Raw genomic sequence first — 24,250 nt, 5'->3', positions numbered from 1 at the left:
GAAGGAAAAGGACAGAAAAAGGGGAAGGGAGAAGAAAGGATGGGTGGGGCATTCTGGGAGTTGAAGTCCATCCATCTTAAAGTTGCCGTGTTGAGAAACACTGATTTGCTTGAGTTTCTCCATTCGCTGGTCAGACTATTAAGCAAGGATCAGGGCCCTTGACCAGTTGGAGAAGGTCCACCTGAGCAAACGAGGGCCAACTTCAGAAGAAACACACATAGAAAACAGATCTGTGTTTGAAAGCTTATAAGGCTGGCGGTCGGGGGGGGACGGGGACGGAGGGCCCTTGTAGCCGTTCTCCATCGGCTGGCTGCCTCTCCCTCTTCGACTCATGGAGTCACCCATTAATTCAAAACAAAACTTGTTGGGAAGACTGGGTGGCATGAAATAATGCCTCTCAGATGATGGGCCTGGGAGTGGGCACTGGAGGACTCTCCAGCCGGCGGGGTTTCCTGCATCCATCCTGGAGGTTTGCTAGTTCTCTGCCCAAGAAGGGAACCACAAGGAGAAATCTAGAGAGGATTTATGGAAGGACTTAATGTAAAAAATCTGGCACTTTGGCCCATTGTCTGTTCTCCTGAATGGAAAATGAATTTGTATTGGGAATTGGCTACGGTTCCCTTTCAAAAGCTCATGCACCGAGTTTCCAAACTTGCTTTATAAAAGTGGACATTATATTTGGTTTTTCAAAATTTAAAAGGGTCAGCTTCTAACTTTGAAAGGAGCCTCTCATATAGACACGCATGACAGCTGTATTATTATTTACGTTAATACAGCTGTATTATTATAACATAAATTTGCATTGTTCGTGTTTCTCTGTACTTCTCCGTTGGTAATATTTACTACGACACCCTCATTCTCTTTGGCTGCTACGCATCCATAGGACTTAAGACAAATATGAAAAGCCTTAGACTTGCGTGGTCTTCAATACGCGGTCCTGATTTCACTCCCTGCCCAGCCAAGTCATCAAGACTGGGTCTGTTTCACTCTGGTTATTTGCTCCTAGTGAGCCCAGCCTGCAACTTGTAGTGAACGTATTGCAATTCCCCCTTTTGCTCTGAATCCATTCATTCCTTCTGAATGAAACCTCTTTGCGTTAGTGAAAGCAAATGGGTGTGCGTCGGGAGGCTGACTCTCCAAAGGAAAAAAGAAAGATTTGATTCTCTCTACCAAATCTTCGCAGTTGTTTGTGGACATGCTAGAAATCAGAAGTGGGAATGGATGTCAGAAGGGGGGATGGATCCTTGCATCCGATGCTCCCTCCGACCTCCCAGATTTTTAACCGCGGTTCTTCCCAGGGCACAGAAGTCGGGGCCTACGGACCTGTACTGGGAAAGGCCATCCAGTTCCTTCCTGGGCATCTCTAGTTAATAGTTAGACATTCCTGCAGGGTCAGCCTGGCCTGATTTGGAAAAACTGAGCAGGATTCAACCAGGCTGGCACGTGGTTGGGAGATGCCAGAGCTGCAGGCAAGAAAGAAGAGTCAAAGGGCGTCCCATAAGAATCCAGCTGCCCCAAACATCTGGAACCTGGCGAGGCCTTCCCTGCTGGTCTGCGGAGATCCCACTTCGGGATCTCTTACGGTTGGGGGGGTCTGTTGTGGTTTTGATTGCTTTTAAAGGTGCCCCACTCAGTTTTATCCTTGGCTGGGTCTCGTTGCTTTGCTAACAAAGCTCTTTTTCTCTTCCTCCTAGGCATTTCTGTAACGAAGAAGACGCACACGTGTGAGTAAGCCTCTCCTTCTCGTGGTATTGACTTTGCTAGAGGGGACACCATCTGTCCTCATGGGGTGGGCTGCCTTGGGTGGAGATCCCCCCAAAATTGACAAACAGATGGGAGCTGAGCGGGGGGAAGGGGCGTTTTAAAATGGATGGCGCTTCAGAGGGGACCACAAGCTTGGAAAAAAATAGAAATGAATGATGTCCAGGCAGATGCTGGCCTCGGCGGAGTCCTCTTCTTCTTGTTGAGACGTTCTCTCTTAAACAGAATTTTGTCTTGATTGGTGGGGGCTGATAAGGACCGGAGGCAAAGGCCAGAAGATTTAAGGAGTCTAAACAGATAGTTAGCAACTGAGTCAGGCTGGATAAATGCTTCCCCAGTGGAGGGAAAACTGATCTTTTCTTTTTTTAAAAAAATCTTGGCTTCTGGAATCATATTCCATTGTTCATATCTGCTGTGTCTTCATCTTTACCTGCCTGAAGGCTTTTTCAGTGGATTGCTTTATTCTTCTAAGGTGAGTTTGCTTAGAAACCAGGTGATGCTTGCTGTTCGCTGCAGGAAGCACGAGCATCATTAAATAATCTTCTAGTCCTCGTGATTCCGCAGAAAAGCTTGGCAACGTGATAGCAGGCTCAAGGTTCTGAGGTGGTGAATGAAGTTAAACTGAATCCAAAATAGATTTTCTTTGGGGTCGTCCGCTTCCACCCTGGCATCCTCTCTTTGCAGAGTTACCAAAATGGGGGCTTCTTTCCTGACTTCCCGTGGTCCCTGCATGAAAGGCCTGGGTGGCTCCTGCAGGGGTGTGGTTTCCTTCAGTGGGTGTGTCCCTCCCTTCTTCTCAGGAGAACCTCAAGAGGTTGGAATTGGGTCCCTTCAGGGGCCCTGGGAGGGACACACCAACCGAGGGAAACCCCCCCCCCCTGTGGGAGCCATGCAGGTATTTGGGGTGCAGTTCATCGGGAGGGGTGACATCCAACCCAGGTCCGTTGGAAAGAGTCTTGCCTTTGCGAGATGCCCAGAACCGTCTCTGAAAGAAGGACCGGCCTTCGTTGTCCTTTGGGCGTCCATCAGAGACTGGCCTTTTCAGAGTATTCTTCTTGTTATGGCCGATGAACAAGTCAGGCTGGTCAGGGAGGACACGTTCCTGTGTGTGTGTGTGTGTGTGTGTGTGTGTGCGTGTGTTTGTGTTTGTGTTTGTGCAGGCTCTTTGTTGAGTTTCATGGATGTCCCAGAGAAAGAAATTTCCCAAGGAAGACCTATGTTCCCTTGCTAGGCAGATGACAACGCTGAGCTCCTGTTTTGCTTTGAGTGTGAAGTCAAGGCAGGGATTTGGGTGTTTTTTTTTGCAAATACACCACGCACACGCGAAGAGAGAGAGAGAGAGAAAGAGAGAGGGGGGTACAGAGGGAGAGGGAGAGAGCCTCTCCTCCTGAACGGTGAGCTTTCCCAAATAATAGTTCAGGGTGGGCGCTGTTGGCACCGGGAGGCTGAATCCTGTCCCCCGAGGCCAGAGAAAGTGCTGGTGGTCCCTTGTGTGCTTCTGCCTAATAGCCTAACCGGGCAGCCCGGGGGTCCCTCGGGGGCCTTCCCTCTCTTGGCTCCGATGGCTTATTAAAAATGATTTTATAATGAAGTTGCCTCAAATAGCAGCAAGTTTCTGCTTTGTCCTTGAAGCACTCTTTGCCCTGCTAAGACAACTCCTCCTCGGCTCTGTTTTGCCACTCGAGCCTTTTTGCTAGGTTTAAACTTTCTTTCTTTCTTTCTTTCTTTCTTTCTTTCTTTCTTTCTTTCTTTCTTTCTTTCTTTCTTTCTTTCTTTCTTTCTTTCACCAACTGCTAGATTACGATTGATACCTCTCCCCCTCAGGGGGAGGGGAGGAAGACCTGTCCCCCACCAGCTGCTCGGAACCCTTCAAATTCCTCAAGCAGCCATTCAGGGGGAAACGTGGCCATTTGTTTTCCGCACGGTATTTTCTCCGGCCGACAAGGAAGGTTCCCCTTTCTGGGTCTGATGGCAGCCGGGCTTTTCCGATCAAAGCGTGGAAGAGCGGTTGGACCGGTGCTTCTCAACCTTGGCCACTTGACGATGGGTGGACTTCCGCTCCCAGAATTCCTTCTGGGAATTCATCCCCATGGTTGGCTGGGGAATTCTGGGAATTGAAGTGCACCCAACTTCAAGTTGCGGAGGTTGAGATATATTGGGTTTGACAGCTCACTTCCTGGCGTCATGGATGCTTCGTTCCTGAACATAAACAACCGCTGGTCTGGGACAGTATGTCCTGGACAGGGTTTGTTCCAACCCTAAATTTTTATAATCTGTGCAGAAGACCTAGAATGGAAATAAGTGGATCAGTTCTCTAGACCAGTGTTTGTCAACTCCCAGAATTCTACCCATCTTCAAGTTGACAAGGTTGAGGAATATTGGGTTAGGCCAGGGGGTCTTCAAACTTGACAGCTTGAAGACTGGTGGAATTCAACTCCCAGAATTCCTCCTCCTCCAGTCATGTTAGCTCAGGAATTCTGGGAGTTGAAGTCCACCAGTCTTCAAGCTGTCAAGTTTGAAGACCGTTGGGTTAGGCAGTTGTACAGAGCTAGGACTTTGAACAGGTCAACCTCTCTCTCTTAGCACGAAGGCTTTCTTTGGTTCTGCATGGCTCGTTCTGTTTTGTTTTGGGGAGCTTGAAGGAATGAAACGGGTTCTGTCTCTGAATTGAGAGAGCTGGCAGAGGGAAGCTGCAGCCAGGACTTCGTCCTTAATCGGTAAGGGCATCTTCTCACTGACAAAGGAGGCCTCCCGTCAGCGGATGAGGAAGCGTCGAGATCCCTTCAAGATGGAGTTCCTTGACTCTGGTGACCACTGTCTCTTTCCTTTTGGCAGCTCTTGGGGAAAGTTATTTCTTTATCTCTTAATGCTTCTCTTATTAAACTAGATCTGTCAGTAGAGGAGAGGCCAGAAACTTTCCCCAGAACAAGGAGATAGATTTCCTGTCCCAAATCTTAACAACTTTCAGTCTTGCGGCATTCGAAACCTAGTTTGGACTCTTTGCAAAAGACTCTTGAAATTGGAAATGGTAATTTGGGGGCAGTGATGGATGTATTGGCAGTAGCCATCTTCTTCTTAGGGCCTCGTCAGGAGTTCTTTAACTCACTGTGGAACTAGGGTTAATTAATAAATGGATTAACTATCGCAAGCAGCTTATCCAGGAGTGGAAATTATGTATAACCAATGCTGGAAATTTCCATTTGAGCAACTGACCTCAAACCATCCCTGGGTTTTAGAGGGAGAACTCCAGGAGGGAAGAGTGGGCTGACAGGGGCCCCCAAATGAGTTTTTCTTCTATTTGGGGGGGCTTTGGACCCTTTTAAGAGCAGGCTGTGTTATCTCCCTTTTATACGAGAGCAGAGGGTTACCGTGTTTCTCATATAATAAGGCCGGGTCTTATTTTTTTTGGAGCCCCGAAAAAATGGCTAGGCTGTCTTTTGGGGGGTGACTTAATTCCGCCCCTTGCATCTTTGGGTGGGCAGGTGGCGACAGCTTGGATGTTGACCTCGGTGTTGGTGGGGCACTTCGTCTCGGGGTCAACGCAGGCAGCACCATATCCGGGTGTGCCACAAAAGTACTTCCTAACGGCAAGCCCCCCCACCATTCCCCCCCCTTTTTGCATGTTTTAATATAGGCCTTAATTTGGGGGGGAGGGGCTTAATTTCATTTCATGCCTATAAAACATGCTGGGTCTTCCTATTGGGGGAGGCCGTATTGTTGGAGAAACAGGGTATCTGCCCCTCGGGAATCCCTGCACCCATGTCAGGGTGGCTTAAGATCATGTGTGTGGAACATACAAACACGCATGTGTATCCATTTCCCACATCATATTGTCAGCATGCTTTTTTAAAAAAAAAAAGAGTCGAATGTGTCAGTGAGGGCCCTGGATGGGCCCTGACGCTTTTGCCCTCGATTCTAGAGCTCTGGGGGAAGTTGTCGTGTGTGAACGCCTGCCTTCCTCTTCCGGCTGCAGAAACGGTAGTTAATGACAGCCGTCCACCAACTGACAAGTTTAATGGTCCATAAAAATCCCAGCCCTTGGGGTGTCGCTGGATGTTTATTGTCACACAAAGCCCTGCTCAAGTGGAGGAGAACAGCAGCCCCCGCGGCTCCTGGAGGCTGCTTCAAAGGAGCCGAGCGGCTCTCGGGAAAGTTGAGTCCATCTCAGAAGAGGCAGCGCTGGGCTTGACTATCCTGGGGGGGAAGCCCCCCCCCAAAAAAATCCTCGCTGTCTTCAGCTCCCCAGAGACGAGGCACGCCTCTCCTGGAAACCGGCTCTCGGTCACCCTTTCCTGGACTTTCTTCCCGTCTTCTAAAAGGCAAAGCCAGCAGCGGTTGCATCTTCCGCCCAAGGCTTGGCCTGCCAACCTCGGTGGTCCTTTGTCCCTGCTTTGACTCCTTCTCCAGATCCTGGCCGGGCTTGAACTCAATTATCCCGCATGCCAATCTAGGTGATGGTTGTTAGCAGACCTCACAACAGCCCAGACTCGCTTGGTGAGCCCGTCAGAGTGGCTGCTTCCCACTCAGTTGCCTCCATTCCATGCCTCACCAAGAATGCCCTCCAGGGCGGATCTTCACCTCTTGCAATGAATGGTGACGCTCGCAAACCGCCCACATGAGAAAGTCTCACCTCTTAGCTGGGGTGACCTCATTTTTCTCTACCCCCCCCCTTTTTTTTGAGGGGCGGGGAGAGATCCACCCATTGATAGGGTGATTTTTATTCCTTTGCAGGATGCCCAGAATGCCCTGGGCAGCGTAGGATACAGCTTGGGCCGGCCTGATGCTTCCAAACCAAATCATTTATTCGGGGCTGAGATGTGGACCAGACATCCTGCAGAACCGTATTTGATCTCCTACAGATGTCAATCCGAGCTAAAATTGCGGAGAAATTCCCAAATGAATGAGAAGAAGAGACGTGGCTGATCGGTTGTAGGGCCAAAGGTCACTTTGACAGACCTCCCACCAGGCGCTGGTCCATAGGAGCGCAGGGAAGTGTGTGGGCACCTGGTGAGTTGCCCAACACGTTTCCCCGTGGTTTAGGGTGGGCCTTCCTTTCTGCCTCACACCTGATATAAACTAGCAAAACCAGAACAGAGGCTGCAAAGCAATAGCACTACGATGACTTATTCCATGGAACAAGCACAAGGCTTAGGATTCCTCTATAGGATCCTGGCGGCTGCTTTTCATTCACGACCTTTGAGTTAAGGCGGTTGTCCCCCAGGGAAAGGGACTTGGGGGGCGCAGAGGTGCTGAATTGCCTCCTGCTTCTGTCCTTACCCCAAATGCCAGGGCAGCAACAGGCGATCCGATTGTCCTACCTAAGCAGATCCTCAAGTGGAACTCCGCGAGACGATATTCAGGGATCCAAACTCGGACTCGAATTAGATTCCAACCCAGTAAAGGAGCATCGCTGGGCAAACCAGGGGAATCCAGAGTGGAGTGGGACGGAGTTTGCCCAGAGTTCCAGGTGGAGCAAAATTCTATAAAACCTATTTCCCACCACAATTTCACGGGAATCTCACTTGGTACCATCTGCTGAACCCTGGGCTAACCCAAGGACCAATCCACACACCCCCTGGGGAACCGCCTCTTCCATAACTCATAAGCAAGGACTGATGGGAGTTGTAATCCACACCCCGGAGAGCATCAGATGGAGGGGCTGCCCTCCTATGAAACCTACCCCTATTTTATGTATTTATTTTTATTTATTGAATGTACGTGCCACCCGCTCTTCCCTATAATGCAACTCCTCTTTAAAGTCTCATCTTGAAAAGTTGCTCAGGTTTCCCAAACTCCCCCTCTAAATTTTTGTTTCTGCAAACTTGGGAATCGCCTGGAAAGAGCTTATAGTCTCTTTATCTGGGCCAGGATTCAGGGACATCTGCTGGCTTCAAAATCCAGCTCCTAGGGGGGAAAATGGGGTGTGGGGGGAAGGGGAGGGAAGAGAGAGAATCCTTTCAGGAACTGGCATAAACCTTCCATCAGTCACCACACCAAGAAGCCCCAGACAGACAGCTCTGCAAGTGAAATAAGACACAGTGGAAAATCAGCCCCAGAAGGAAACCCACAATGTCAGGATTGGATTCCGGGGCTGGGCACACCCTCCTCTTGTGATGCCCTCCCCAAAAATAGATGCATTAGCTTATGTAAACTTGGCAATACGCATTCAGTAAACATGCACCAACTTACTCATGCTGCCTGCATGAAACGTAGCCACACATAAGGCTGGAATTTTGAGTTTGGTTCCCCGCACTGCTGTTTAGAGAGGAAACCTAAATAGCCACGGCATATTTCTCCGTCTCACCCTCTGAGACCGCAGAAGGAGACCCCGGTGCAGGCGGGAGGCTGTCGGGGCCCAGCTGGGCACCTGGAACAAGGCCGGAGTGTGTTTTCTTTGCCCGTGGAAACGTTCTGGCACCAGCTCCCTGGACTAAACTTGGAGACGGGTGTCACACGTCTTCATCAACCTGGTCTAGATTGAAGACCCCGACACCAATGCAAACGTTTTCTCAAAGGGCTTTCTGAGGTGCCACAAGACACCTCTACAGGCGTCTCAACCCAATAATTAAAAGCTTATCAACCAGCGCAATTTACTTTAGTTCTTCTATCATGGATTATAATATGAATGGACGCCAAAATCAATTCTGATTTTATCTCTTAGCAAAAAGCAGCCTGTTCTTGGGCAAAGCACCTGCTTCTCACCTGAAAGATAAGGAGAAGGAGAAATCTGCCTCTTGATGGACATGTCAGCTGGGATTGGGTGCACCCTGGGGAAATAATTCTTCTTCTTCTTCTTCTTCTTCTTCTTCTTCTTCTTCTTCTTCTTCTTCTTCTTCTTCTTCTTCTTCTTCTTCTTCTTCTTCTTCTTCTTCTTCTTCTTCTTCTTCTTCTTCTTCTTCTTCTTCTTCCTCCTCCTCCTCCTCCTCCTCCTCCTCCTCCTCTTCCTCCTCCTCCTGACTGCCCACTATCCTCTGCCTGGCGGGAAAGCAGCTGGAATCAATTAAGTATAAAATTGACAAGTTGAATTTGCCTGGAATTGGCGAAGAAATAGTGATTCTTTCTTTTTTAAAATGCATATATAATTCTTTACATTTGTTGTTTGGCAGCAAAGGCATCTCTTTGATTGTCAAAGGAAACCACACATCAGGAAGGCTGGGTCTCTCCCTCCCTCCCTGTGTGTGTGTGTGTGTGTGTGTGTGTGTGTACAAAACACAAGATGTTATTTCTGCCTTGGGTTCCTCTACCCCAGCCACTATCTTCTGCCCCTCTCCGGGGGTTCTGCTGGGGGCGGATGGGTCAGAAACTTCACCTTGCCTTCTAACCTTGTGCTGGCCAGGACCAGCCCTTCTCTTTCTGCATTTCCTGGGCATTTGGGGGCCTCCAACGGGGGCAGGGACCGCCTGGCATCTCAGCCTCTGCAGAATCCGAGGCCTGAAGGAAGTGGGTTTCCGATCTACTGAGAAACCTCGGAAGGCGTTGCTCACAAGAACGGCCGGGGCACCAGGGCAGCCGACAGGTTCAGCGTCAACAAGTCGCTTTTTGGCACAGTTTCTCGTCTCTGAAGGACCACGTGAGGCAGGTGATGCAGAGGATTTCCTGGGGCTTCTGCCATTTTCCTGCCTCTTTTCTCTGCCCAGGCTGGCCGTTTATAGGAGATGTTTTTGCTCATCTAGAACAGGGCTCTCCAACCTTGGCAACTTTAGGACCTGTGGACTTCAACTCCCAGAATTCCCCAGCCAGCCATCTCCTAAAGGATGGGAGAATTGTGGGAGTTGAAGTCCACAGGTCCTAAAGTTGCCAAGGTTGGAGAGCCCTGTTCTAGAAGGACCCTTGGCTGGCCAAACCAGATCCACGTAAGGCAGGGGTCTCCAGCCTTGGCAACTTTAAAGGCTTGTGGACTTCAACTCCCAGAATTCTCCCATCCTTTAGGAGATGGCTGGCTAGGGAATTCTGGGAGTTGAAGTCCACAGGTCCTAAAGCTGCCATGGCTGGAGATCTCTGACCCAAGGGCTGCTGAGAAGCATTTGAGCCAAATGAAAACCAAGACCTCTTCAATGGCTTTCTCTCCCTTCTTTTGCGAGGTGGCTGCTGAAATGAGACGGGGTTTTGCTTTGTTTGAGTTAACGTGGCATCGTTTTTTGCTCACCCCGGTTAAGATATGTAGAAAGATTCTAACCCTGGCACTTGGTTGCTCTTCAAAATACTCTAGATGATTGTATTCAGTGTGAGCTCGTCCTTGGATCCAGTTGCTTTGGACCAGGGGTGGGATTCAAATTTTTTTACTACCAGTTCTGTGGGTGGGTCAGGGCTTGTTGGGCGTGGCAGGGGAAGGATACTGCAATATCCCCCTTCCCTCCCCACCCCACTAGCCTGCTTTCCAGCTCCGTTCTCCTGGGCAGGCCAACCAAAGAAGATCCAGCCGATCAGCTGGGACTCAATGGGAGGCAGAGAAGAGATGGGGTTGGCGGGGCCAGTCAGAGGTGGTTTTGGCCAGTTCTCCCAACTACTCAAAGTTTCTGCTACTGGTTCTCCAGAACCGTCTGAATGCAACCTCTGCTTTGGACTAAGAATTAAATCTCTGCTCCCCTCAAGAGAGATTTGCCGAAGACTCATAAGGACTATTTTCCCTTTGGAGGGGCTGAGGAATTACTCGGTTGGCCAAGGGGACTCGAACTGGGGCTTCTAGGAGCGACCCCCCCGTGATCTCCCGAGGCCTTTTGTTTGTCTACGATGTGCAAATATGTCACTCCATTTCAATGTCATGTTCAGCCTTTGGCTGCCCTGAGCATCTGTCCTGATGTGCAACAGGCATATTTATGGCTCTGATGCATGCCAGTCTTAATTGCACAGCCCCACCCACTTAATTTGAAGTTACTCTGGAGGAGGACAGCCACACACCCTTCCAGGCAGCTTCACCCACTCTCGTCTTCACTTACATAACAGGTTCCCAGGCTTGGCTCAGCAGCGCGAAGGTCAAGGCGCGTCTTTTGTTCTCAGTTTTATTGATCGGCTGCTTCTCCTCCTCCCCCCTCAAGAAACCACACGGGGTCCAGACAGACACGAAACTCCCCACATCAATTTGCACGAATAGACGCCCACTTTGAAATAACGATTGGGATTTCAAAGGAGAAGGTGTAGAAAGGGGGTAGGAAGAGGAGAGGCAGGGTGGGGTCGGGGAGCAGATCAGATCCCAGCTTCCAATGCAATCAGTGAAGAACTTCACAACCGTTTAGCCTTCTCCAAATGTTTATGGTTAAAAGGAGCATTTGAAAATCCACTTAAAGGTCAAGAGAACGGTGTCACAGAGCCTTCGCTGCCTTGTTGCCTGAGGTGGTCATTGCCTCCCCCCCCCCCACACACACAGCATGGCTGAGCTCCATCAGAGTTGGGGGGCTAAGTAAATGGAGGGAGTCCGATTGAAAAAGGCTGCTCTGAACTCTCTCCCCCTCTCTCTCCCCCATCCATCCATCCATCCATCCATGAGCTATCCATCTATCTATCTATCTATCTATCTATCTATCTATCTATCTATCTATCGATCGATCTATCTATCTATCTATCCATCCATATCTGTCTGTCTGTCTGTCTGTGTCTATCATCTATCTATCTATCTATCTATCTATCCATCCATCCATCCGTCCATCCATATCTGTCTGTCTGTCTGTGTCTATCTTCTATCTATCTATCTATCTATCTATCTATCTATCTATCTATCTATCTATCTATCTATCAATCAACTATCACCTATCTATCTATCCATGAGCTATCTATCCATCCATCCATCCATCTATTGTCTATGATCTATCTATCTATCTATCTATCTATCTATCTATCTATCTATCTATCTATCTATCTATCCATCCATCCATCTATCCATCCATCTCTCTCCACCCATGGTCTGTGTATCCATCCATTCATCCATGATCTATCCATCTGTCTGTCTGTCTATCAATCCATCCATCCATGAGCTATCCATCTATGATCTATCTATCTATCTATCTATCTATCTATCTATCTATCTATCTATCTATCTATCCATCCATCCATATCTGTCTGTCTGTCTGTGTCTATCATCTATCTATCTATCTATCAATCAACTATCACCTATCTATCTATCCATCCATCCATCCATCCATCCATCCATCCATATCCGTGTGTCTGTCTGTCTGTGTCTATCATCTATCTATCTATTTATCAATCAACTATCATCTATCTATCTACCCATGAGCTATCTATCCATCCATCCATCTATTGTCTATGATCGATCTATCTATCTATCTATCTATCTATCTATCTATCTATCTATCTATCTATCTCCATTTATCTGATCTATCTCCTGGTCTAATCTGCATGATGGTTGGCTCTTGGTCCACTGACTGATTCCACAACCAAGCAGCTCAGCCAGGCCTTCACTTTTGTGAACTGAGATTTTGCTCCTCACAATTCTTTTGAAAGCCAGAAGCCACCAAGACCACAGATTGCCCAAGTGTTACATGTTCCTTGCTAAATGGTGTCATTCCGCTCCGGGTACAGAATGTTCTAGTTCTTTGGCTGGATCCCTGTGGAAAACCTCTTTGCTGTATCCTGCTTTTAAACCTGACCCTCATATTTCATGGCAGGAAACATGTCATAATCTTTCACTCAAGTCTAACAACTGACAAGCCTTCGAGTAGCCTCCTCAACAGTGATTTGAAACTGAGCTGAAACCATCGAAAATGAAGTCTTGGTGTGACACACAACTTGGCTGTAGTGGAAGGTGGAAACTAACAGGTTTCCAGCCACAACGCCATACAAAGGTGCAATTAAGAATATCTGGATGTCTACAGGCCTGGAAACACATTTCCCTAAACTGAGATCCTTCCAGATGACCCCAACCCTAACCCCAATAAATTCATGATTCCACCCATCGTGCTTCTAATAAGGAAACTAAAGCAGTAGAGAACTTAAGGGTGGCTGAAGCTGAGATGATGGAAGTTGGAAGATGAAGTCTACTCATCTTCAAGCAGCCAAGGTTGAGAAACCCTGGCATAGAGGTTCCATCTTCTTTTCACCCATTGCCTCACCTGTAGACCCTCTTGAATATCCTTCCAGGGAATCCTGTAAAAGCAGAAGGTCCCTTCGGCCAAGCATCTGCAGCTGGTCAAAGCATGTCAACTTTGATGAATGCCATTCAGTAAATGCAGGCTCTGAATGTAAGCAGTAAATCCATTATTGACATGTAGTGTGGTTGACAGAAATGTCAATAGCAATCAGAAGAATATTTCATTACACAGGGATACATAAGAAATAGATTATTTTGCCTGACTGGATGGAAAGGCCTCCATATCACCTTGCTAACAAAACCACCTTTTGTGTTGTTGGTTTTTTTTTTTTTGTGAGCTGCAGAACTTCACATAAATGGAAATAAATCAATACCTCTGAACGGCGCTGCTGGGATGATTCAGAAGAATAGCCCAAAATGCATCAAGAGCAGCTCTTTGTCTGGCCAGCTCCGTGTGTTCGCTTGCATAAATGAATCAAAGCAAATTATACTCAGCATGATGCAAGGATCCCATCGTTGCTTCTATCCATAGTTATGTGTTAACCGAGAGCTGCCCGTGTTTGTTCTGCTCCTTTTATTAATTTTTAGTTAATAGCAGAGGGAGGGGTTCTTATCGCTTTTCTTTAAATTATCCCTGCGTGGTGCGTGCCTCCTCACTGTCCGTCGGTCTGTCTGATCCCCTTGCACTATTGGCCCCGAACGCTCCTTGTTCTTGGCATTCTCCCACCTCTTAAGTGACCCTGTTGGCTGCTGTTACTTTCTTGGAGGTGTCTATAGTTTTCTGGGGTAACCAGGACAGAAAAACATGGGCTCAGTTGTCCCCCATTGTTAGAAAGCTGGGGGTTGAGGACAGACCACCATCAGTTCACCATCAAGATGAGCCACCCCAACAGACGGCCAATCCAACAGCAGCCCACTCTTCGTTTTGTTGGAAGATGAGAGCTCCTGCGTGTGCGAGACTTCCCTTGTTGTGGTACTTGAGTTTGGAAGGAAGGCTTCCAAGCAGCTGTTTTATTGTCTCCTTGAAATGATGGCGGCATTGCTATCTTTTAAATATATGTCTGTGGTGTTACTTCTCCGCTGAACAATTATTGTCACAATCTGTCTGCTCCACCAGAAATTGTCCTTAATTACCAGTTTCTCTTTGCCTGGGTTGGAAACAAATATAAGATCAGTAATCATTTAAAGCTCTGGATTTTAAGGCTAAATATCTGACAATCAGACACCGCTTAATGGAGCATGAGATTGTTCAAATCCATGGCCTGGTCTGGTGTGACTTGAACTGTCATCAGGAGAGACTAACCGTGGTCTCTCCTGCTTACAACACATTAGGCCATCTTTCCTTTCTTTGTGAGATGGAAGCTAGTTGACGGATGCATCCAAGTTTCAGAAAGCTGTAGCACCAAAGTATTATGTAGGTGAAAGTAACTGTGGGCTCCTACAGATACCAGCCAGACCTTAATGTAAACCCAGCCTTCAGCTGTGCAAATGTCACACTTTTCCTGGTGAGAATCAGAAGAGAACAAGAGAACATTTAAAGAATCGGCTCAAGTCACATTTTCTTTGCGTAAAACATAGCCCAAATAATTCCTTAGCAATGCAGAAACTTTCTCTGGATTTGCGTGGTTGTTTGCAGAGTGTCGTTCTTTCCTTGCTTCTGGGTCTGCCTTAAAATGTGATTTCAATTATGGGTTTAGCTTTGAGTGCGCCAGGGAGTTACATAAAGGGCCACGATGCTCTCAGGTCTGCCGTTTTCTTTCTCTTTCTCTTTCTCTTTTCCGTCCCCTGGCCAAGTTTGGGCAGAAGACAAGAGTCCTTCCTCTTGCGTCTGTCTTTTCCTGGTGGATATTAATGGCTTTTGATCCAGAGCCCTGAATTAACCCAGGGTGAAGGCCACCTTCTGCAGAGGGGGGGGGGGGAATACCCGCCCCGCAAATCAGCTCCAGCCCACCCGTTTGTAAGGAAGAGCCTGGCTGACCTGGTGAGGAGCAGAGGAAGAAAAGCACCTCTGGAGCTTTCCCTGCTCATCTCTGGGGGAATCTGGAGTTCACCCTCAGGAAGACCCGCCATCAGTCCTGGAAAAGCAGGAAGTGTGGGAAAGAAGCTCCCTCCACCCCCCACCCATAAAAAGGGGGGCCCAGGAAACCCTTTCACAATTGGGTTATTATATCCTGCAACCATCAAGCAGCATTCCTGTAATGACCTGGCCTACCTCACAGGGTTGATGTCCTGCGGTCACTTGATCGTGATTTGAGAGCTTCAACTAGGATGAATTTATGCTGGCTGCGATAGGGCCACACAATTGCCACAAGAAAGATCAATGGGGCGGGGGGTGGGGGGCAGATTCACTCAACAACTTAACAGTTGTGGCAAAAAGTTGTCAAAATCAGGCTGGATCACCTGATGATCTATTGAACCATCGCAATGCTTAGTGACAGAAGTTCTGGGCCCAACTGTTGTCCTAAGACAAGGACCCTCTCGTCTGCAAAATCTTCCAGGCAGCATCCCAGAATGGAGAGTCAACGCAGTCCGAAACGCAACGGACGGCCTTCTCTTTTGTTGGAAGACATTCTACAAGCCGTGCACATACGCAACACGAACGAGGAAGGAAAAGTGGGGTGGAATTGGCCACCTAGACGAAAAGGTGTTCAAAGCGTTTCTGACAATTAGTTTCTCTCTTTGTCTTGGCCTTTCCTTGCTGCCTGGATGCTTCGGTTCCTTTTGGGAGAAGGGAAAATAATCGATGAAGGAAGGAAGATACGATACATGCAAAGGAAAAAAAGAGAGAGCGCCATTTTAGAGCAGGAAGCCCCCTCCTCATACTACTTGGGGTCTTTGGAACACTCCAGTCTTTTTTATAACCGACCTACACACTTGCAAAGTGCCTTAAGGCCAAACCAGCCTAGAAAAGTAGAACCTCAGATGGCTTTGGCCGCAGACGGCCCAGAAAACGCATGTCTTACCTTCAGGAATATCCCACACCGAGAAGGCAAAACTTCTATAGCACTTTTGCTTTGCAAGGAACGTTTAGAGGGCGAAGCGGCGTTGTGGGCATGGCGACATCCTTGTGGCTTGTTCTGATCCCCGTGTCTTGGCTCCAGGCTACCACCGGAGATCTTGGAAGCCCTTTTGACGTGCTCTCGCTCTCCCTCTTTCCCAAGGGGCCAGATTGGGTTCGAGGAAGCATCAGACCGGCGGCCTGGGGCCACCTAGCTTGGGTGCAACCCCCAGATCTAGGACGCTTGGGCAGAACAACCCCATGGAGTTTGTAGTCCAGGAGCTTTCTTGTAGATCTGTAGCCCCTCCCGTCATCCTTACCCCCTCCACCTCCCCCCCAATAAGCCAGCGCTCTTCCAGGCATTTTTTAACACACGGTTTTGGCTCCCAGCAACACGGTTGAGAGCTTTGATCTCCTGATTTTCCCCATCTAGAGAGAAGGGAGAAGGAGAACCCCCGTTTTGCTGAGACAGACAAATTGCCAGGCAATTCAATTGGGTGAATTTCCTGCCCCCGCACCACCCCACCCCCACTCCTTCCTGCTGCCGCTTTTCGTTTCTGCTCCATTCGGTAAAGCCCGGCCCAGCCGAAAGTGCCGTTTCTGTCGAGCTACAAGATCTGCAGTTCATTCAGTCCCCAAGTCGTAATTATGGCTTTTGCCTGTCCAAATGTACCAACAGCCAAGAATGGTGAAGAGGCCGAGAGCTGGGCAGGTCGGGAGGGGTGTGTGTGTGTGTGGGGGGGGGGGAGGTCTCTGCCTTTTCTTCTCCGGCTGGATGCCGCAGATGAGCGGCAGGGTGGGGTTTCCATGGGGGTCTTTTGGTCTGGGCTGACAGACGCGGCTCAATCAATCCATCTGGAGCTTCTCCCTCCCCCCCCCCGACCCCCAAGACGTAATAAGGACCATGGAGAATGCAAGGCTTGGTTTCACCTTTTGGTCTTTCTTCAGTTGCTACGTGATGTGGACATTAAGTGAGTCACGTCCTATTCGAGGGCCTCTTGTCTGCCAAGACTGTTAAACAAACCTGGTTTCCCCCATTGAGTTGACTTGTGTCCGAAGCCAGCTGGGGAGGTGGCAGGTGGCAGTCAGGTGGCCCCAGGAGGCTGCAGGTGCAGGGCCCGAATGTGGAGGATGGGACTGTGTGTGTGTGTGTCACTGTGAGGATCTGGTCAGAAGCCGCTTCGTCCAGGGGGCCATCAGGACGGGGCGCTTGCCTTGTCTTGCAAAGCCCCTGGGGGCCACCCCTGCCTGGCTGGCTGGAGGGCTTGGGCCACGATTGACCCAGGGGGCAAAGGCCCAGCAGGAGAACCTGAGTTGGGGGCTGTTGGGGTGGGGGGCGGAGTTTACCTTCAGAGACAGAAATTATCTCCAGCCAGGGCAAACTGTAATTTTGGGGTGGGTTTGGGGGGCGCTGCTTTTAAGGCTGCCGATCTCAATTCAGGTGACTCTGGCAAGGCCTTTAGGTCGGGGCTCTACCTGGCCGCTGGGCTGCCACCTGCGTGTGTGTGTGTGCGCGTCCTGCCCCCCTCCATCCACTGCCCAATCGGGAGGAAAAGGCAGCCCCTGTCCGAGGAAGCCCCCTTGCTACCCGACTCGGCCAAACGGGGGGCAGCCAGATTCCGGGGTCCCAGGGGAGGGGAGGGGCAGCCCTCCTCTGCCCCCCGGCCCCCCTGGCACAGCGGCGCCCCTCCCGCCTCTGCTGCCGACGGGGCGGGGGGGTGAGGAGGCTTCGGGCGGGCGGGGCGGGGCGGAGCGGCGGCGGCGGCGGGGCGAGGCGAGCGAGGGGCGGCCCGGCGGGGCTCCGGCCGGTCACATGGCGCCTCAGCTGGGCCGCGGCGCGGAGAGGCGGAGGCTGCCGCCGCCGCCGCCGCCGCTGCCAGGGCCGGTCGCGCTGCCTGGCGGGCGCCTGCCGCGGAGGAGCCGGAGCCGGAGCCGGAGCCGGAGCCGGAGCCTGAGCCGCCGCCGCCGCCCCGCCGAATGATGTGCTTGGTCAGCGCCGCGATGAAGGTGAGGGCGCCCGGGGGGCTCGGCGGCGGGGGAGAAGCGGCGCCGGCCCGGCTCCCCGAAGCGGAGGAGGGCAGGGCGGGCGGCGGAGCCCCGGACGCCGCGGCTCCGGCGGGGCGTCGCGGGGGCCGGTCCCGGCTTTGGGGGTCCCGGGGGCGGGGGAGCGCGCGAGCGGGAGCCGCGGTGGGTGCCCGGCCGGCTTCCCGGGTCTCTGCGCAGGGAGAGCCCCGCGGGGTCGGCCTCGGAGGGGCTTCTCCCCCGCGCCAACTCCCCTCCGGAGCGGAGCCAGTCCGGGGACGCCTTTGCCCGGCGGAGACCCGGGGCTTCGGGGGGGCTTTGGGCGCCTTCCAGCCCCGGCGTGGCGCCCCGTTGGGGGAAGAGAAAGGAAGGAACCCCCCCCAAAAAAAGGCTTCGCTAGCGCCCCGCCGCTTCCTTCGCCCCGGCCCCCTCCGGCCCCGGCCCCGCAGCGGGACGGCCGAGTTTCCAGCCCCTCTCGCCGTCTCTCTCCCGGGCTGAGTTGGCGGAGGCTCAGCCCTGGCACCCGGGGCGGGTAGCCGCGTTGGGTGGCGTCCTCCTTGGCGGCGCTGCCAAACATTCTCCGAAGGTCCCGGGCTGAGCGGGAACTTGCGCGTTTGTTTCCGGAGATCCGCCAGCAGCAGCAGCTCGACTGCGCGCCCAGGTTCGGCTGCCTTGGCGTTGTCGGCCTTTGCCCGCGACCCGCCTGGCTCCCGCTGGCTGGAGAAGAGGCTTTGGATTTGGCTACGATGTATGCGCGGACCGGCTTCCAGGGCACTCAAACGGGACTTGAGTTCCCCCTCTGAAACCCTGGCCAGGTGCAGAGCACCGTCCGGAGGGAACCCGGGACGTCAACCCAGCTGCCTTCCTTGGGGAAGCGGGTCCTGGACCTTTGCTTTAGGGCACCAGCTTGGGTCCCCGGAGCCTGCTCCCCGGGGGTGGGCTTGGATGGAGCGTGGGGTGCAGAAAGTCCTCCTGCCCGAAGGTGAGGCAGGCGGCCGGGGTGAAGGCTGAGCTCTGGCTTCGTGGAGACGCCCAGGTGCGAAGCCCGGAAACCTCTTCCAAAGCGCCCACCTAGGGGTGCAGGTAATCAAACGGGCGCCGCACCTGGGCTTCCCAGACCCAGAGCGTTGTCCCTGCCTGAAACGAAGGAGCGCGGGGTGCCCGTGAAAGTTGGCTAGATGGCTTAACATCCCGGAGAGGACCAACCCGAAGAGAGGAGCCTGCGCTTAAATGGAAGCTGGCTGGTGAAGGTTGGGTGATTGTCAAGTCCCAGAAAATGATTTTGTGCGATATGGTCTCTGACACGTTGCTTTAGGCTGGGTTTGTCATATCACATTTAGGTCTTAATCTTCCCATCTCTAGTCTTGCGGGCGGAGGAAACGGAGCTCCGGTAATGACTGTGAATGTTGGTGTTAGGTGGTTGTCTTCGTCTTGACTCATGGCCCTTTTCGTTTCTTTTTTTGATTTGCCATTCAAAAGCTGCGGGAGAAATCTACGTTAATAGCACTGATGAATTCTCTTGAATGTTACCGATTGCTGCAGCGTTGGTCTATTGCTAACAAACAGATTTGTGAAAATCATATTCCATCTCTCCTTCTCTCTTTAAATAATGCCCTTACCTCCCTCTTGTCTTGTGCTGACCTCTGGCTGCTGGGAAGTGATAGATTTGTTTGGTGTGTGCACAGAAAATGAGATGGGAAACATCAGGGAAAAATCACTTTTTAAGCTAAACTGTACAGGGGAAGTGGAGAAATGGGTCTTGATCCTAAGATTATTTTGTTGCACGTTGGTGCTTTGTTGGGCTTCCTAAGAGAATCACTTATTTAGATTAGGACCCTGAAAATGATGCAGAACTAAAATGGAACATGTGCCCTTTCGTATTCTTCTTCTCTTCCTCCCAAAATTTAGAGACAGCAAATTGCAGGGACGGTACTGTATCCCTTTGAAAATTAGCTCCCTATTCAAAAGGATAAACGTTCAGTTATAGAAGGGAGTGAAAAAAGAAAATAGTCCAATTAGTCTATTTGTGGTAATTATCAGAGTTTGGGGTATTATCTTTGTGATTCTATTAGTTTTACTTCGTTTGTGGTACAGCTTAACAATTCTAAATCTTTAGCCATCATCGCACATGATGCTTAAGTAACAACAACTTGGGATTTTTCTGACATGAATGAAGCTGTCTTCATTTTTATGGTTAAAAGTCATGGGAGCGATCTGTGGGTTGATTATCATGAGTATAGCCTGCAGTAATGCTGTAGAATAGCAAAAGGGTCTTTTAGCTGGTGCAAAGTCTTTCAGAGTCATGCTCTGCGAAACCCAGATCTCAGTCAGTAAAAAATAAACACCAATCTGATACCAGAGGAGAGTTATCAAAACAAGGAACAGACCGAAATGGTGTCTTCCTCCCCAAAGAAAGTCACTCCTAGTTCTTTACACACAGCCTGGAGAAGGAGATAGTCGAACGCTGATTATTATAAACGGCCCCTGCGTTCCTTCAAAATGGTTCTGTAGTTTTGCTACGCTAAATCCACACTTTGCCCAAGTCTTTTTGCTTCTGGGAAATAGACTCTTAAAGCATTTTGGCTCTAAACCGAGGCAGGCTGCTGTAATTAGCTCAAGAAAACAAAAATATTGTGGTTAAACAATCCCTTTATTGTTCAAAAAAGGTAAGATGCAAGTAATTAGATAACTCTGCCATACAGTGAATTTCTGTTACTAATAAATAATAGAGCCGTGATTGAGAAGGGACTTGGTAGGCCCTGCACATTCAGCAGGACTGCTGTGAGAAAATTGTCATTTATTAAACTGTGTCTTGCACTTCTTGCTGATATTTTAAAATATTTCTCTGGATTGCTTGTTTGAGCCTCCAAAGTTGTGACTGGAGTTTGTGACCTCCTTGTCAGAAATGAGATCTATTAAGGTGGAAGTAAAAAGAGGGGCAGGAGGCCACAATGCCTCACAATACTGAAAACCATCATTTGTTTCAGTGCAATGCACATACACACACACACACACACACACACACAAACACACACACACAGAGAACACGCTGTTACAGGTTTGTATTTGTGTGAATGCAACCACTGTGGCTGGATCAAGCTAGGGTTAAAACCCTCGTTTAGCGTGATCTATGAGCCTGGTCACCATAGATGAATTCACTCCCAGAAGGTTTGTGGAAGATTTCCCTTTCATGTTTAATTGCAATCTGTTGTTTTAGGCAGATTTGACAGACTGTATATTTTAGCTCGCATGTTTTCATTAAAGGCTGTTCCTGTTTTCCTGTTCCTTATATCTTGTCATCTAGTTTGGCCTACTCCTTTTTTAGGAGGGTATTCATTTTGTCAGTAAATAATAAGAGGAAAAACTTGGTTTCTCTCATTCTGGCTTATCTGAGTTGGCTCCGTAGATGAAGCATTTTTAAGATTAGGTTTCTTTTACTGGCAGCTTCATCCAAACTCCCTTTTTCTTGTTTTTGTTTCTGTGATCTTTGGGGACCAACTGACCACTGGCCTTGCCAAGCTCAGCTGGCTGGCACCATTAGCCCAGGAATACGGCCAGCCCCCCCCACCCCCCACCCCCGGAGTGGTCTTCACTCCACCTGCTCTGCCTTCCCAGTTCCTCAACCAGTAAGCTGGGGGAGGTTAAGAATGAGAATGGATGCCATGCCTTGAAGATGCTCCAGGCACTACCCATTTATTTTGGAAATGACGCAGCCAGTCAGATCCTTTGACATCAAGTCGAAGCTGTAGGCCAGCCCCAAAGCAGAGTATAATGATAGCAGTCTCTGCCCAATTGTTGGCACTCAGGTTATGGATGCCCCATTAAGCACCTTGAGGTCCTTCCTTCCTTCCTTCCTTCCTTCCTTCCTTCCTTCCTTCCTTCCTTCCTTCCTTCCTCCCTCCCTCCCTCCCTTCTCTCTCTCCCTCTCTCCCTGTTTCTCATCTCCCTTTCCTTCCCCTTCCCCTTCCTTCCTTCCTTCCTTCCTTCCTTCCTTCCTTCCTCCCTCCCTTCTCTCTCTCCCTCTCTCCCTGTTTCTCATCTCCCTTTCCTTCCCCTTCCTTCCTTCCTTCCTTCCTTCCTTCCTTCCTTCCTTCCTTCCTGACTCATAGCACGTTACAACCAACCATTGAAACAATCACGATACAACATAAATATATAAAACATAAATTGCCCATGGTAAGGTCTCTCACACACACACGCATGCAGACACAATCCTACAATGACAACTTTGAACAGCAACACGACAAGCAAGAGTCAGCAATATCAGGGTCACAATTAATCAGCCAGTTGTCATCCCTGTACCAGTCTCCTTGTGTGATCCCCACCAGAAAGACAACATAAGCTGTCAGAGGCCCTCAAGAACAGTTCGGGGTTTGGTGCTCCATCTGGGGAGTGAGGCTCGTGTGTCCCAAGAAGATAAATGATCTCCTTCAAACTTAGCCCTTTTCTCTCGTGGAAATGTGGGGTCTCCCAGAGATCCTCTAGCATGCATTAAGGTTTGAGATCCAGCAGCTTGCTGGTGACCTTGCTGCTACCTTTGGCGAACCATTTGGCGATACCTGTTTTCCACAAAGAACATTTCTTAGAGTGCTTGGTGCAAACTGACATTGTGCTCAGCAGTTGATGAGTTGATTCTTGACCTGTTTTGACTTGTGCAACTCCGAGAGAAGCCAGAAAAAATATTTCCCCAATCCGTCGGTGTAGGCACTCCACCCACAGATGCTTGGCTGACGTCAGTGGGAGTCTGCCATGGATGCAGGGAAGCAGGATCAAGCCTTTGGCTGAGAGGTGTGTTGAGTTGTTGGTTTTCAAATGTTCTTGTGTGTGTTAATGCGCACACTGGCCTGGAAATACCTGTTCAGAGGTAATCGCGGTGCCTAGGTCAGCATATCTCAACCTTGGCCACTTTAAGATAGGTGAACTTCAACTCTCGGAATTCCCCAGTGCTTCAGTGGTTCCCGAATTTGAGAATTGGGAATTGGGTGACGCGCTAAGGGAAGATGTCTGATGCCCTCAGATCAATTGGATTACAATTCTCCTCCGTACCAGCGTGGGCACCTCCTGCACTCTCTGCTGTATAATTTCCAGAATGGTGTACTTGGATGTCATTCAGAATAGCACAATTGTGGGGAAAGTAATCTTGTTTCCTCGCTCTCACTTCCTCCTAGGACTGGAGATGGGGGCCGAGTCAGAAACCCCTGGAAAAATAGTCCACAAAACTCAGAGTGCAGAAAAGGAGAGGGGAAGTTACCAGGATCTGGGGTGCCCTCAAACTCAGATTTGGGACCTGGAGGCCTGTTGCTCATTTACAAAACTCCTTTGCTGCCCACAGTCCCAAATCCCCTTAGGATCCGAGTAATGTGCAGTTGGGCAGAATTGATCCCTTGGATGTGTTGCTGGAGGATTGCTCACAGCAACTCTCGTCATTGACCTGAGACATCTCAGAAGTCCTCTTCAAATAGTCAGGAGCTCAGACCATTTTGCTGGCGCTCGTCTCCAAAACCCTCCTGAACTCTGAGTAGCGGGATTACGATCGAATCTGCCCGTCTGGCTGTTTTTCTCCTCTTTTGTCTCTCCTTCATTTCATCCCAAGAACGTAACTTTTCAAACCACCTTCCGGGAATTAATCTCCTACCTAACACCAGCCGTCAAAAATGATGGGTCAGACTGTTGGGAGGAAGCTTCTCTTCCTGAAGATGTGTAGCTGAGCAATGGCGAAGGCCGGAAGCATAGTGGGAGTCTTGGAGACCGCTGGGCAGAAAATGTCCAGTTATATTCTATCCCATTATCAGTAAAGAGACAATTTGAATTGTAATGCCTTTTAGCATTTTAAGTAAATATGAATATTGTCCTGTCTTCATAGATCCAACATTTCTCATTCATCAACAACTTATATGAAATGTTATCATTCTTGGAAACCGAGAATTTTTCTCCATTAGGCTTCCAGGGGTATTTATTGTCCAAAATAGAGTATTTTTTTTTTTTTTTTAGGTTGCAGTGAATTTTGGTTGCTTTGCAAATCAGCTGACTTGTTTTCTGCCAGAAGGGCAGCTCTGTGTAATTCAGCATTCTGGATTAGTTTGGAAAGTCCATCCACTTACTGACCCTAAACATTGTGTTTGAAGGGGGGCAGTTTAGGAATTGGATAACCAAATAATCTTTCACTGGATCAGAAGTACTTTAAAAGAGAATGGAAGATTTGCTTTGTCTGAAATATTGGCATAATAAAAAAGAGCTTCGGAAAGCTTAACAGGGAAGGTAAATCTAATCATAGTTATTGGCTACAGTACAGTGACAATATTTATTTAAACATTACTTTCGTATGTGTGAGTGTCACTGTATAGAAGTAATTGGATACATGTTTAAAATGTTTGTATGCCTTATTTTCTTATCCTTCTCTCTCTCCCACATGTACATTTTTATAGGTC

The 24,250-nt window shown here is 49.5% G+C and overlaps 1 protein-coding gene across 3 annotated transcripts in view; it reads left to right on the top strand.

Annotated features, from left to right (window-relative positions):
- Positions 1–1,689: 1,689 nt before the first annotated feature.
- Positions 1,690–24,250, top strand: part of RORA (RAR related orphan receptor A) — a 52,350-nt gene continuing 29,789 nt past the window's right edge. Inside the window, exon 1 of one of the 3 annotated variants that reach the window (XM_087941943.1) lies at positions 1,690–1,724. Coding sequence is in view for 2 of the 3 variants with exons in the window: in XM_087941941.1 (XP_087798067.1) it covers positions 17,778–17,806 (29 nt within the window). In the remaining variant the exon portion in view is untranslated. Of the gene's footprint in view, positions 1,725–17,754; positions 17,807–24,250 lie in introns of those variants that run through there. The other 2 variants (XM_087941941.1, XM_087941940.1) reach the window with 2 other exon arrangements.

This window comes from Pseudonaja textilis, chromosome 13 (genome assembly GCF_049901715.1).
Source record: "Pseudonaja textilis isolate UNSWEBS1 chromosome 13, rPseTex1.2, whole genome shotgun sequence".
NCBI lineage: Eukaryota > Metazoa > Chordata > Lepidosauria > Squamata > Elapidae > Pseudonaja > Pseudonaja textilis.
The sequence above is the reverse complement of the archived record's forward strand: the minus strand, read 5'-3'. Positions and strand labels throughout refer to the sequence as shown.